Genomic DNA, 14,371 nt, shown 5'->3' on the forward strand with positions numbered 1-14,371 from the left:
AACAAAAGATTACTTGAAAAAATATTGGCATATTTAAAAATTAATTTTTAAATATTATGTAAAATAAAAACTATATGAAATTATTTAAGGTGTATGCTTTTTTCATAACAACTGAGTCATGTTGATCCGCAGTAAAAATAGCTTGACAACCAGTTGCAGTAAAGGACGCTTATTGGCAATTTGAGGACGAATGTTGCTCGAATATTAACCAGCCCGTACCATGTCGAATAAAAGAAGGCTTACCAAGGAACAAATAATCCAAAATTTGATGAAAAACAGCAAACCTAAAACGGGTCATTGCTGTAGATGTAAGCATTTGTTTTCCTAACTTACTTTTCTTAACGTTTTCCTTGGTGATACCGACACTAACCAATTATTGAATTACTTATGTTAAAGTAGCACCAACCCATTATTTTTAAAAGATATAATTCATTTAAATAATTTGCATGTTTTTGACTAATAATGAAGTATCATATTTTTAAATAATACATGCAGATAATTGTACTAGAAATATTTGCCAGTAACTGCGGGGCACCAAATACTGTTCAAACTTTCTAACTGTATCAAAATCACAAACAATATTACATAATAAAAAGTTTGTTTTGTTTTGACGACACCACTAGAGCACATTGATTTATTAATCATGGGTAATTTTGATATATAGTCATTATAGAGAGGAAACCACTACACTTTTTTCATTAATTATAGCTCTTGAGGGATCTTTTATGTGCAACATCCTACAGACAGGCTAGTACATACCACAGCCATTGATATACTAGTCACGGTGCACTGGCTAGAATGAGAAATAGCCCAATGGGACAACCAATGAGCATCGATCCTAGACCGACTGTGCATCAAGCACTTTACCACTGAGCTATATAATGAATACTAGAATTTTATGAAATATTGTGCCACAAATATTGTCCACCTCAATTGCATGGTTATAAATCTGATAGTTCTGGACCACCTTTGATAATTATATCCAGGTAACATGCACATATCTGTTTATTTTGTTAATCTTTTATTTCAGTTGATAAACAAGAGATAGAGACACTGTATGATGTGTTTAAATGTTTGTGTGCCAAGCAGCAGAAACCAAGGTTAGACCGGTTATGCTTCAGAGAAATCCTCCATAACAAGTTCGATCTCACAGAAGACATTATAATGGATCGAAGTATGTGTTATCATTTTATGCTAATTTAAAAAAAAAAAAAAAAAAAGGAATGTTTGTTTTTATGCTAATTTAAAAAAAAGAGGAAAGGAATGTTTGTTTTTATGCTAATTTAAAAAAAAAGGAAAGGAATGTTTGTTTTTATGCTAATTTAAAAGAAAAGAAGGAAAGGAATGTTTGTTTTTATGCTAATTTAAAAGAAAAGAAGGAAAGGAATGTTTGTTTTTATGCTAAGGTCTCACTACACAGATCACTTCTGGGTGAGATTTCATTGATCATGGTCCACTATAATTCCTAATTGTGACACATGTTATGGTTCACATATTCACTGCTAGGAAATGGTGAAGAATTAAAACAATATGTATGTTTAATGGTAAGCCTTCTGGCTGTATTTTGCCATGTTACTTTGTCCCTTTTGGGACATGGGTAAATAGGGCAAGTGACAGCCAGAGTGAATCGGTTAATGAACCACCTGTTCGGACCGGTACTACTGCCAGATGCGGTCATATAGCAAAAAACTGAGACGGAAATGTTCTCAATTTTGGAGTGAAAATAAATGCTTATATAATGTATGTTCACAATGGTGTATGTTGTTAGTGCTAACGAGAACCCGTTCTATTGGAAATGTTTGTTTGAAGTTGGGCAATTTAACATGGGTTTCAATGGCAGATGACATCTGTGTAGTGAGACCTAATTTAAAAGAAAAGATGGTAAGGAATATTTGTTTTTAATAAACCCTATCATATATTATACGACAACTATTAGGTATTTAACCAGAGCTTGAACATGATGCCAGCACCTACAGCAGTTACTATGACAATTTATTTGCCATGGCAATTCACCTACCATAGGTCAGGGCCAGGCTTTGCTGATGGCAGTTTTTTGCCAATCAATAGAAATTATTGGCTTCTGTCGAGGGAATAACTTTTGCCTTTTAAGTTATGTTTATTCGTTGTAAAATTACTGGTTTAAAATTACTGTAAGTAGGCTAAAAATTACCATAGAGGCAAAAACATTTTAAAATTGCTGTAGGTAACAAATCATTAAGTTTAATCCCTTCTAAAATTGCAAAACTGTGATCACATAAGTCAGTCTTAGTGACAAGAAATTTTTATATAAAAATGCCCACAAACAGGATATCACATACCAAGACCTTTGATCTAAAAGTTGTCCATCCACTTTGGTGCTCGATTCTGTTATTCGCCATACCTCATGTGGATACTACTAGTACTATATATACTAAGGCTAATAAAGCTTTTAATGGTGTATCATGCACCTAAGAAGATTTGTTCAAGAAGCATATGCCTCCAGAATTTCCTAAATAGCATTAAAATAATAACCACTCTGATGAATATTTCTTATGCAATTATGGAATATGTGGTTTTTAAAGCATTCATCAAATTCTAATTCATAGCTAATTATATAACTTAGTTTAACATTTAAGCATAAATAAGTATTGAAGGGAACTTTCCCTTGTTTTTTTTTCTTAATGTAGAAGAATCAAGATGGTTTCATGGTTTATGATATCAGTGCTAATTGTTTGCATCAATAACTGTAACTTACATTTAGGCACCATAATAAATTGGCATTCAAATTAATAATTGCAGCATGTTTTTAATGTTATTATTATTATTTTTTAATGACACAGATGTTTCAATTTTGTCATTTATTTTTTTCAGTTTTCCGAGCATTTGACAAGGACAATGATGGTGTTTTGAGTGATGAGGAGTGGATCTATGGCTTGGCAACATTCCTTAAAGGGGAATTGGAAGAGAAAATCCAATGCAAGTGCATGGCTTACATAAATAATCTTTATCCTATAACTTGCCCATGATATCCATGTTACAAACCCATGTGATAATATAGTGTGTTAACTTGGTTAATAATGGTATGCAAATTTAAAGTTATATGCAAATTTGCAAGGTAAATAAAGTGTTGCTGTTAATGGATCATTTGTTTACTCTAATCTATACATGATATTATACATACATACATTAAAAAAAAAAAACATGAACATACATGTATTATGTATAGCATGAGGAACAATAGCACATATTATGAATATATAAATAATATTTAAATCAATTTGTTAAGAAACTTGAGTCAGTGATAACTCGATACAATCATGTTATTCCTTATATATTAAGATTGTTTTTAATGTAAAAATGTCTGGAAAATCCAAATCTGATAAGTAAAATATTGTAAAATAAATGGATGTGTTTGACTTTAGCTATTTTATGAGTATACCGTCACACTAAAAATATAACACTTCCGTAATACACACTATGAATTTATGTACAGCAGCCATGTAATTGACGGTAATATTCTTTTTAATAGTGTTTTTTGTTTTACCATTAACAAAGTACTACACTTCATAATCCACTTTAATGAATTTTTTTTTTTTTTTAGATTTAGGGGAAATTAGAAAACATAGAATCAGTTTGTAATTCCGTTACCGAAAACAAACAAAAAGTTAGATTGTATTATTCATTTATATGTAATCAAGGAATCAACTCATATTCTCTGAGTATATGTTAATGAACATAATCAGAGACATTTACTTTCAAATTCATACATTATTAGTAAAATTATATAGCTGTAAACATATGTAATTCCGTTACTATAGGTGTGTAATTCTGTTACTGTCTTTGGTATATATTGTTAAGAAACACTTTAATATAAACCTACAAGGCACTAAAATGCTACACTCTTATCCATATACACCAGTACATCAAGTGATGTAACCATAGGAAGATATACAAAATCTTTTTTAAAAATCAATATGATAATATAGTACTAGTAGTGGCTCCAAATGCATTTGCGGAACACCCATAGCAAATATAAATGTCATCCATTAACAATATAGAAATTAAGGAAATCTGATACACTTTAACCAAACAGTACTACTTAAAAGCTTGATTATGATGACTAAACTTCTGCAAATCCATGACAAAATTCAAGTTATAATCGAAACCTACTAGAATTATATCGGGGCTCGAAATATGAAGTAAAATATGGCCTGCCATTATTATTTTTTAAAAAATAGCAGGCTAAAAGAAATATGGCCTGCTGTGAAACAAAAATGGCCTGCTAGAAATAAGACAACACAACGTGAATATAGGGTTTGGAACAATGTGTGGAAAATTAGGACCTCTGATATGTTGTTTAGAGCATTATAAAATTAAAATGTAACAGAATTATGAGCTCGACCTCAGCTAAATAGAAGATGAGATGATCGTAAGTACATCTTTTTTTTGAAAAATGACGCGATTTTTAGTTAATTTTAGCAGGTGAATGTTTATTTCACTTGCAAGATTTAAAAATAAACTTCTTTTCACTTTTTACAGGCTGCTATTTCAAGCCCTGTATATATATCTTTAAACATATATAGGGTCCAGAAAGTGGAAATGTAACATAACATATCTACTTGAAGCAAACTTTAATGTTACTTTATCCAAAGGCATTTATTGACTGTATTTAATAATTTATATTTAAATGACAGGATATCCAGAAAATGGAAAGTATCATTCTAATTACCAACATTATACTTTTAAATGTATATAATAGACAAAAGAAAGCAAATGGAAAGTATCATTCTAATTACCAACATTATACTTTTAAATGTATATAACGGACAAAAGAAAGCAACCGTTTTATAGTGTTAATGCTGTTTTACAAGGAAATCTAATCTGAGTAAAATTCTTAAAAATGGAAAGATGGCATGTTTGGTTGGCCAAAAAAGAAAATACTGGTGTTTTGAATGTTGTCATGTATGTTACCATAACCTCAGATAGATGAGGAATTTTATTATTAGACATAATATCTTTCACACCATAATACAATCTAGATGTTTGACGGTCAGTCTATATAATTTTAATTGGCCTGTATTCCTCTGACCTGGCATCATTCTCTTTGTTATTAACAATGTCACTGTTCAAGAATTTTTTTCAATTGTTGTCAAACATTTTAAACATTTACTATGTACACAGTTTAGTGCTAGTTTAAATCTCCACTCATATACATGTATGTGTACATGTTACCGATATTGAAACTAGTTATCATTTAAAATATTAGTATGAATGCTTAAAACAAGTATACTGAATTATTATTTAACTTATACAATTATGCAACATATTTGCAAATCAAATTTAAAGTAAATAAATATTGTTTTTCAGAGCGGTAATTCTGTTACCGAACTGTGTAATTCCGTTAACGGCATTCAATGTTGTACAACAAAATTATAAAAAGATAATTTGTAATATAATTTCTATTTTGTTAATCACAAGTCATTAGATCATCATTCGATCATGAAGATAAATAATTATTTCATCATACTTCACAGAGTTTGTTGATGTTTTGCGATGCCCTGTAAAAATGGTGTCCGTTTTTACGTAATTCCGTTACCAAACTTTAATTAAGTACTCATGCACTACACCTTGCAGTAGGGAGTCTCACTTCTGTCCATAACAAGCACTAATGCAGTACTAGTGTATTACATAGAACATCATTGATAATTTTTCTTATGTGGACTAGCTGAGTTTAATGCCTGAAATATCTCTCTAACTCGTAATTCCGTTACCGTGGAATTGCCCTACTGATTTTTAATATGTAAATTATTAACCAAGTTTGTCTAGTTAATCGGTATTTGTCTTGGCAGAGCCTCGACAAATACCGATTAACATAGACTCGGTTGATATTTTTCATAAAGGCTATTATATGTTCAAGGCCTAATGTGGTTGGATGGTGCATGGTCATCCTGGATCATTTGCCCTGCAGGGTTTATTGTGGGCACTGGATGAAAATGTTAGGTTTTCATTGCTGTCATAAATAGGTCTTTGCCATTTCAAAATCTCTGATTTTAAGAACACTTGAAGTTTCTTCCTTTTATCCAATAGGGCAGTATACCATACCAAATAAAAGCCCCACCATGTTTGCTTTACTGTACAAAAATACAAAGAAAGATCAAAGTGAGAAATACAGATTTTTTTCTCTCACTTTTCTGCCCCGTTTTTTTGTGCTTGGATTCACTGTGTATCAGATTTTTCAGAATAAAGGTTCTGTGAATAATTAAACAAAAAACCCCAACTTAAATTGGAACTTTAACATTGACCAATAAACACAGGTACATTATTGGTGTAACATTACTTTTGAATATATGAGTACAAAAATGGAAACATTTTGTAAATGCTACAAAACAAACATTTTTATCCAACTTGTGTAATGGATACACCAGTTGTGGAGAACTGGCTGGAATGAGAAATAGCTCAGTGGGCCCACCGATGGGGACGGATTACACATCATCGCTTTACCACAGAGTTATGTCCCACCCCTAGTTCGATACGATAAAATACTAAATAAAAAGTAACTTTTTTTCTGTTTTATTCTTCATACAGATTGCTTCATGGTTTATGATCTCAATGCAGATGGTTACATCTCTAGAGAAGAAATGTTTCATCTCTTAAAAAATTCCCAAGTGAAGGTGAGAATAGTGATGCTTTTACAGTGTTAACTTAATAATGGACACATTTCAAGGTGATGTATGGTTATTAGGAGTCTGAACTACATTTTATGATTTGATAAACATTTAAATAAGCTGTTTATGTGACTTTTAGTGCAACACATTGTGGTCTTAAAACAATATTTCTGTTTATAAGTTATACCTGCAATTTGCCTTCTAAAGACATTACTAAACCTCTTTCCCCTATTTTGAAAAGATTTGTACTTAACAGTTTTGAACTTGACTCAAGCAATCAATTTTCCTTTATAAGTGGACAAAACATTACAATTATTTCCCATTTCATTATTTGCTACTCACTCCTTATGCATCTATTTGTAACTCCTGTTACAGATTCAAAAGCATGGGCATACAGGTTCAGTTTTGTAGGTGGCAGGCAGATTTTTGCTCAGATTAAATGAAAATGCCAGAATCTGGATAACAATGTTTTTTCATATTTTTATTGCTGCCAAACAGCTATATAGGGTTTGAAATGACTCACTACGTATTTTTACATGGATTATAACTAATATTGTAAGTAGAATAATAGGAGTACATGGTGAAAAGTTTTCAGACCAGCCCAATAGTCTCCATTGTTCTTGCCCGAATATGAAGGCTTGGTCCAACACTTGGGTGAGGGTGACAATTGCAATATTGTTTAACTGAATTCTTTGTTGATAGGTGGTTGTCGTCATACTCATGTATCAATGTTTTACCAAATAGTCTTCACTTTGAGTTGAAGATTTAGTTATTCTCGAATGCAGAGCCTATTTTCTTGATTTCGGAGTTATCAGCTTCAGTTTATAACATTTTAATCTTGTAGCATACCTCAGAAGATGACCCAGATGAAGGTGTGAAAGAACTTGTAGAAATAGCACTGAAGAAACTGGTAAGTGGATCACAATAAAAGTTTGTTTTGTTTTAATGACACCACTAGAGAAGAAACCCGCTACATTTTTCCATTAGTAGCAGTGGATATTTTATATGCACCATCCCACAGACAGGATAGCACATACCACAGCCTTTGATATACCAGTGGTGGCATGGTATATTTTATATGCACCATCCCACAGACAGGATAGCACATACGACAGCATTTGATATACCAGTCATGGTGCACTGGCTGGAGCGAGAAATAGCCCAATGGGCCCACTGACAGGGATCGATTCTAGACCGACCATGCATCAGGTGTGCCCTTTACCACTGGTCTACATCCCTCACCTGGATCACAATAAAACCAGTCCCTGCCATGAGCAAGATCATTGTCTTGAAATGGTGCAAATTGGCGAGCAGTCAAGTGAAGTTTCAAATAAAATTTATTAAATTAATTTATTGCAAGGTGATCAATTTGTCATTCATCTAGTACTTTCCAGTCAAGTGTGTTTGATTTTTTCCTCTGTTATAGCTAGTGCCCCATGACTGGTATATCAAGTCCCATGGTATGTGCTGTCCTGCCTGTGGGAAAATACTTATAAATGATCCTCTGCTGCTAATGAAAAAATGTAGCGTTTTGTTTTTCTTCTGAAGAAATATTTGACATCCAAAAGTTGATGATTAAGAAATCATTATGCTCTTGTGGTGTCGTTAAACAAAACAAAGTTTAACTTGGGTAACGAGGAGAACAGTTAATGTTTTTTGTGAAGACTGTTGAAATGTCTTATTGTGTACTATACTTATGGATGACTGTGTAGTGGTTTAGTTATGTTTAAGGCCAGTAGATGCCGAATTTGGGTTCATTTCCCAGTATCGGCTATAATTAAGAGTAAATGCCCATTTCAGGGAGTGGGTGGGATGGGTGTAAGGTCATTGCACCAACTTTCCTATTGAATTTCAGGGATTCGTTTTCAGGATTCTGCCTGAATCACAAACATGATTTAATATGATATATTGGGATTCTTTCTCATAATCATGCTTTCAACACAAAATCTGGGATTTACAGGAGCATGGAATCATGCTAAATTCGCAGCCTGCTAAACATCACTGATATAGGGCTCCGCCAATCATACATCTTTTCCACCGCCACCACCACCTTGCCTTTTGCCCCCATCATGATTCCACAGATTTCAAGTGTGGGTGTTCCCTCCAATTGAAATCTTGGCTACACCAATTCTAAGCATTAATTTTTTCTCTCTTGGACATGCAGAGCAAATATCTATGGTTGAGTCTGCAACATACTTGCTACTTGACTATGATAAGACTACATCCATTTTGAAAATGAAAATAGCCTACATGCCTCCATTTGAACCGTTTGTGTATAGGGGACAGCATATCTGTTCTTGTGTTAATGGATAGAACTTTCCTATAATTATGTTAATCTTGAAACTAGTTGTTGGAATATCAAGGTATTTTGTGAAGCGGTGTGAGGTATCTTTTCAAATGCATCACCTCTCATATATATATATATGCAGGTTTATTCTCGCAGGATAAAGCCAATATCTTAAGACAGTAACCAGTTATTCCCTATATATATATTTTTTTTTCTCATTTGAAGCTTGCATTAAATTGAATTTCTAAAATTCATTCAGCCACAAAATAGTAATTTTAAATGTTGTTTGAAAGCAATATCATCCTGAACTTGACATTTATTATTTAAGGATGTGGATCACGATGGAAGATGCTCACTGGATGATTTTCGCAGTGCTGTACAGACAGATAATTTGCTGTTAGAAGCACTGGGGCCCTGTCTGCCTCCTTCCTGTGTAAGTACACAACAAAGTTCTAAAGATTTCTTTTTTTATGCCATATACACATTAGTACTAGATTGAGTATATTTTGTGATGCTAAAATTAATAACTCAACACAAATGTTAACCTGCCATCAAAAATATAATTTATCAACATATTTTAGGGTTAATTTAATACTTGCTTTGTGCTCCTGTTTTCTTATGTATTATACACAGTATTCAATTCTCTTCAAACTACTGTAAATCATAAATTAATTATGTAGCGGGTTTCCTCTCTAAAATTACAAAATGTTTGACATCCAATAGTGGTGGTCTAGTTGTGTTGTTAGACAAAACAAACTTTAGCTTTTCAACCCTTTGAGACACTAGAGGAGATGGGGGTGGGGGGTGGGCCATGCTTTTCTCAAATCAAATTTTTTTTTCACCACCTATCATAATTGTTTGTCTCCCCATAACACCAGTAAAAAAAACCCCAGTGTAATGCGCCCCCATTCCCCATATTATAAAATCCTGTCTACACCAGTCTCTTTATCTGTGTGAATGATTAAATAACTTAACAGTTCCATCGGAATATGATGAGCAAAAACAATATAATTAATATATAGACTAACATAATTGATTTAATTTTTTCATTGCAGCGCCGAAATAACTTTCTGCAGCTCGTGAAAGGAAATCTTGTCAATCAAATTGTTGGAGACTAAAACATGAACCGAGAAGAAGACTATAGTGTGTATAATCATGTGAAACAGAAATCTGTCCAACACTCTAGTATATTTGCCAGTTCTATCATAGATCAAATTCATACTGATCACATGTTTACATTAATACCTTTCAAATAAATATTATGCAAATCTTCAGACATTTTTGTTACAAACTTGATTTATTTGCTTTGAATTTTTGTTTTAAAGTTGTTAACACGTACTGGAGTTTGGAACAGAAGTTTTATTATTTTCGCACAAGTATCATAAAAGCAAACACAATGTGATTATTTAATATTTTGAAATGAACAGCAGACTTGCATTAATTTTTAACAATGGAGTTGACTGACAACTCATTCGAGATTATCTGTAAATATGGGTACAATTTGTTAAGTGTCTGTTTAGAAATTGTTTTTGTCTTTTGATGAATGTTGTTAAATCCTTTAAGATGTTAATGGGTTTTTTTCACAAGTATTTTTAATTCATGATGAGGAAGTATGTATTCTTTATACATTTCATCCCAATGTTAAAAGAAAAAATTATTTCGATCCTTGAATCAGATGTCATTGAAAGTTGTGACATTCATGTACATAAAGTTTTAACATGATTCCCTATATATGAACATTAAGTCTCGAAATTATTATTATAAAATTTGGATTACTCTGTTCACATGTAATGTACACCTTGTTAAAATATCCGGAACGAAGAAATAAAATATTAATATGATTACTTGTCAAAAGTTTGACAGTGATAATATAGTGTACATAAAACATTAAAAATACAGAAACAGAAGAAATAAATTTTTAAGTACCATAAATCATTTATGTTGAACCGTTCTTGGACCCAGTACCTGGTGATGTCAGATTCTGGGACCAGATTATGCATGCTTAGCCTTACGTTGATATGGGGCATGATAAAATGTATCCAGAATCTTAATGTTGAATAGGGGAACATGGCCCTGTTTGAGCTGAACAAAGACTTTTCTCTTTAAAAGTAAAGAGAATAAATGTATAAAATGTGTAGAGACAATAACTCATTAAAATTGCTAGAATATCAGTTTTGTTAGGGTGCCATTGATAACCCATGCAACTTTATACAAATCATTAGAGTAATAAAAAACGGTAAACGTTTGGGCCAGGGAGTTTTTCCATGTAGAATCATAGATTATCAGTGTACCGGCCGTTCAATACATTTCATTTATGTTTTGTAATTGTATGGCGTTAGTAAAATTGTACACCTACATAATTTGTTGCAAAACTTACAAATCATTAAAAATTAAAACACTTACTTTAGCAGTGCATGAAAACGTTACATTTTAAATAATGTTACTACAGTGCATGAAAATGTTAATTTTAAATAATGTTACTACTTTTAAATAAGTCTTAAATATTTAGTGCAAATGTTTTCATCAATACTTAGTTTCCCCATTATCATTTTATAAAATTTAAATGCACCACAAAAATGTATATAATTGCTAATTTTCAAATCTGTTTTCATGTTTTTAGAATGGTTGCCACCTGTAAAATAAACTACTTATATTTGAGATATCAATATAACTTTACTGTATTTAGTATTCTGGAACCCATATCAAATTTTCAGCCCATGAAAAGCAACTTAGTATCCATTTTTAAAAAAGGTAACTTGTCCTGTTGTAGAAATCTTGCAAATACATGTGTATCCATATATACAATGTATGCATTTGTTGTAGATATATTTTTCCTGCTGGGGTGTCATTAAACATCTATTCTATTCTATTGTTGTAGATCTTTGCATTTTACTTTAAAGAATATTATATTTTTGTCACAGTAATATTGTAATACTAGCTCTCTTTGTCCAGCCTTTCATTCCAGTATTATATGTCATATATTTGTTTCCAAAAATGTTTGATAAATTCAGTATATAATATGCATAATAATATTATGTATTTTGCACTCTTTTTATGCAGTTTTATTTGTGAAATAAAAACTTATTTATGTACACAACTCTTTCAATTTGTTGACATTCAGAATTGTTTTTCAGGACATAAGGCGTTAAAATCATGTGGAACTGGGTTTGTGTTACATGGACACATTTTTAATGTTATGACATTTTCATAAATGTGAGCCCCATTTCAGATAAACTGAAAGGGTTGTGTAGAAATCTGAAACCACCGTATCTTACCAATAATTATTCTACATTTTGGGGCTGGACGCAGCTCATTGGTACAGCTCTTGCCTGATACGCTATCCATCTAGGATCAATTCCCATCGGTGGGCCCATTGGGCTATTTCTTGTTCCCACCGGTGCTCCACAACATGTAACGAAGGCCGTGGTATGTACTATCCTGTCTGGGATGGTACATATAAAAGATTCCTTCCAATTGAAGAGAGTAGCCCATGAAGTGGCGACAGCGGGCTTCCTCTCTCAATATCTGTGTGGTCCTTAACCACATATCCGACATCATATAACCGTGAATAAAATGTGTTGAGTGCGTCGTTAAATAAACCATTTCCTTCCTTATTCTACATTTTAGATTAAATTAATCTACTTCGGGGTAGGATCCAGGGGACAGTTGAATGCTTACCCCCCCCCCCCCCGAGGTGCTTGGGTTGACCCATTGTTTTATTCCTATGACACACAACTGGTATATCAAAGTCTGTGGTATGTGCTGTTCTGTCTGTGGGTAAAGTGCATATAGGAGATGTCTTGCTGCCAATGGAAAAATGTGGATTTCTTGTGAAGAAAGAAAGAAATGTTTTATTTAACGACGCACTCAACACATTTTATTTACGGTTATATGGCATCAGACATGGTTAAGGACCACACAGATTTTGAGAGGAAACCCGCTATTGCCACATAGGCTACTCTTTTATGACAGGCAGCAAGGGATCTTTTATTTGCACTTCCCACAGGCAGGATAGCACAAACCATGGCCTTTGTTGAACCAGTTATGGATCACTGGTCTGTGCAAGTGGTTTACACCTACCCATTGAGCCTTGCGGAGCACTCACTCAGGGTTTGGCGTCGGTATCTGGATTAAAAACCCCATGCCTCGACTGGGATCCGAACCCAGTACCTACCAGCCTGTAGACTGATGGCTAACCACGACACCGCCGAGGCCAGTTTCTTGTGAACACTACATTGTACAGGAAGGAAAGAAATGTTTTATTTAATGACACACTCAACACATTTTTATTATGGTGTCAGACATATGGTTAAGGAACACAGATATAGCGAGGAAATCCACTGTCGCCACTTCATTTGCGCCATCCTACAGGCAGGATAGTACATACCACGGCCTTTGTGGAGCACTGGAATGAGAAATAGCCCAATGGGGCCACCGATGGGGATCGATCCTAAAGCAACTGCTTTACCACTGGGCTACGTCCCGCCCCACTACACATTGTACATGTCACAATAAACAAATGTTTATCATGCATTGTAAACTGATGGCGAGTGTCTTCTGTATTGTGATTGGTTAATTACATTCTTTTTCCGGGATCAAATAAAAATAACACCCGGAAAGCTAATGACGACATTAGCAATTGAAACATGCGAAGTTGACAATTCAAGGGTCTACAGTTAGATTGTAGCAAGGTATTTTTTCATGATACCAAATATGCAGTTCGATCCGTAGAAAAACAATTCAGTTTACAATGGACATAACCATATGGAGTTTTTAAATTTGCGGGTGTTATTGTCTATTTGATGCCCACAAATGTTTCATTTTTAACCTCAGGCTAACGCCTTCGGTCAAAAATGATATTTGCTGGATCAAATAGACAATAACACCCACAAATCTAAAAACTCCATATGGTTATCTCCTAAATAGTCAATGATAATGAATAAATGTGCTCTTAGTGGTATCATTAAAACAGCTTTAAAACCGGGCTATGAGAGCACATCAACCGAATGAGGGGAGATAAAGGGAATATGTTGTGGAATTTTGATGCCAATTTTGTTTTCTTTTTTTAAAGGCCACAAACATTTAACACAAAGACAAAGATATTTTTTTGTTTTTGAACTTTGCAAACATGGATGTTGATGAGATAAATGGTGAAGCCGCAGTACTTCCATTTCTGTATGGGACTACTTGACAGGGCCGTGCTCCATGCTTGCTGTCAGTTGAGCTATCTCGTTATCACCCGAGCCCGAGGTACACAGAACCTGCAGTGTGTGCTCACTCTCGATTGGAGCCACACTGGCACAGGAAGCGGGGGATGCCCCCCCCCCCCCCCCTAATTTCATATATTTTGCTTTATATTTGCTTTATAATAGTGTAAAAGTGTGTAAATATAAGTGTGCCCCTCCCTTTTTGGCACCTTCCTACATACTGGCATAAAAAA

General features: G+C 33.5%; 1 protein-coding gene across 1 annotated transcript; it reads left to right on the forward strand.

Moving 5' to 3' along the window:
• Window positions 1-147: 147 nt before the first annotated feature.
• Window positions 148-12,025, forward strand: LOC121381150 (EF-hand calcium-binding domain-containing protein 1-like). The gene is made up of 7 exons (XM_041510309.1): window positions 148-308; window positions 1,031-1,174; window positions 2,851-2,955; window positions 6,565-6,650; window positions 7,489-7,554; window positions 9,260-9,364; window positions 9,987-12,025. The coding sequence occupies exons 1-7, from the start codon at window positions 221-223 to the stop codon at window positions 10,047-10,049; spliced, it is 657 nt and encodes a 218-aa protein (XP_041366243.1). The 5' UTR covers window positions 148-220; the 3' UTR covers window positions 10,050-12,025.
• Window positions 12,026-14,371: the final 2,346 nt, after the last annotated feature.

The sequence above is a fragment of the Gigantopelta aegis genome, chromosome 9, assembly GCF_016097555.1.
Source record: "Gigantopelta aegis isolate Gae_Host chromosome 9, Gae_host_genome, whole genome shotgun sequence".
Taxonomy (NCBI): domain Eukaryota; kingdom Metazoa; phylum Mollusca; class Gastropoda; order Neomphalida; family Peltospiridae; genus Gigantopelta; species Gigantopelta aegis.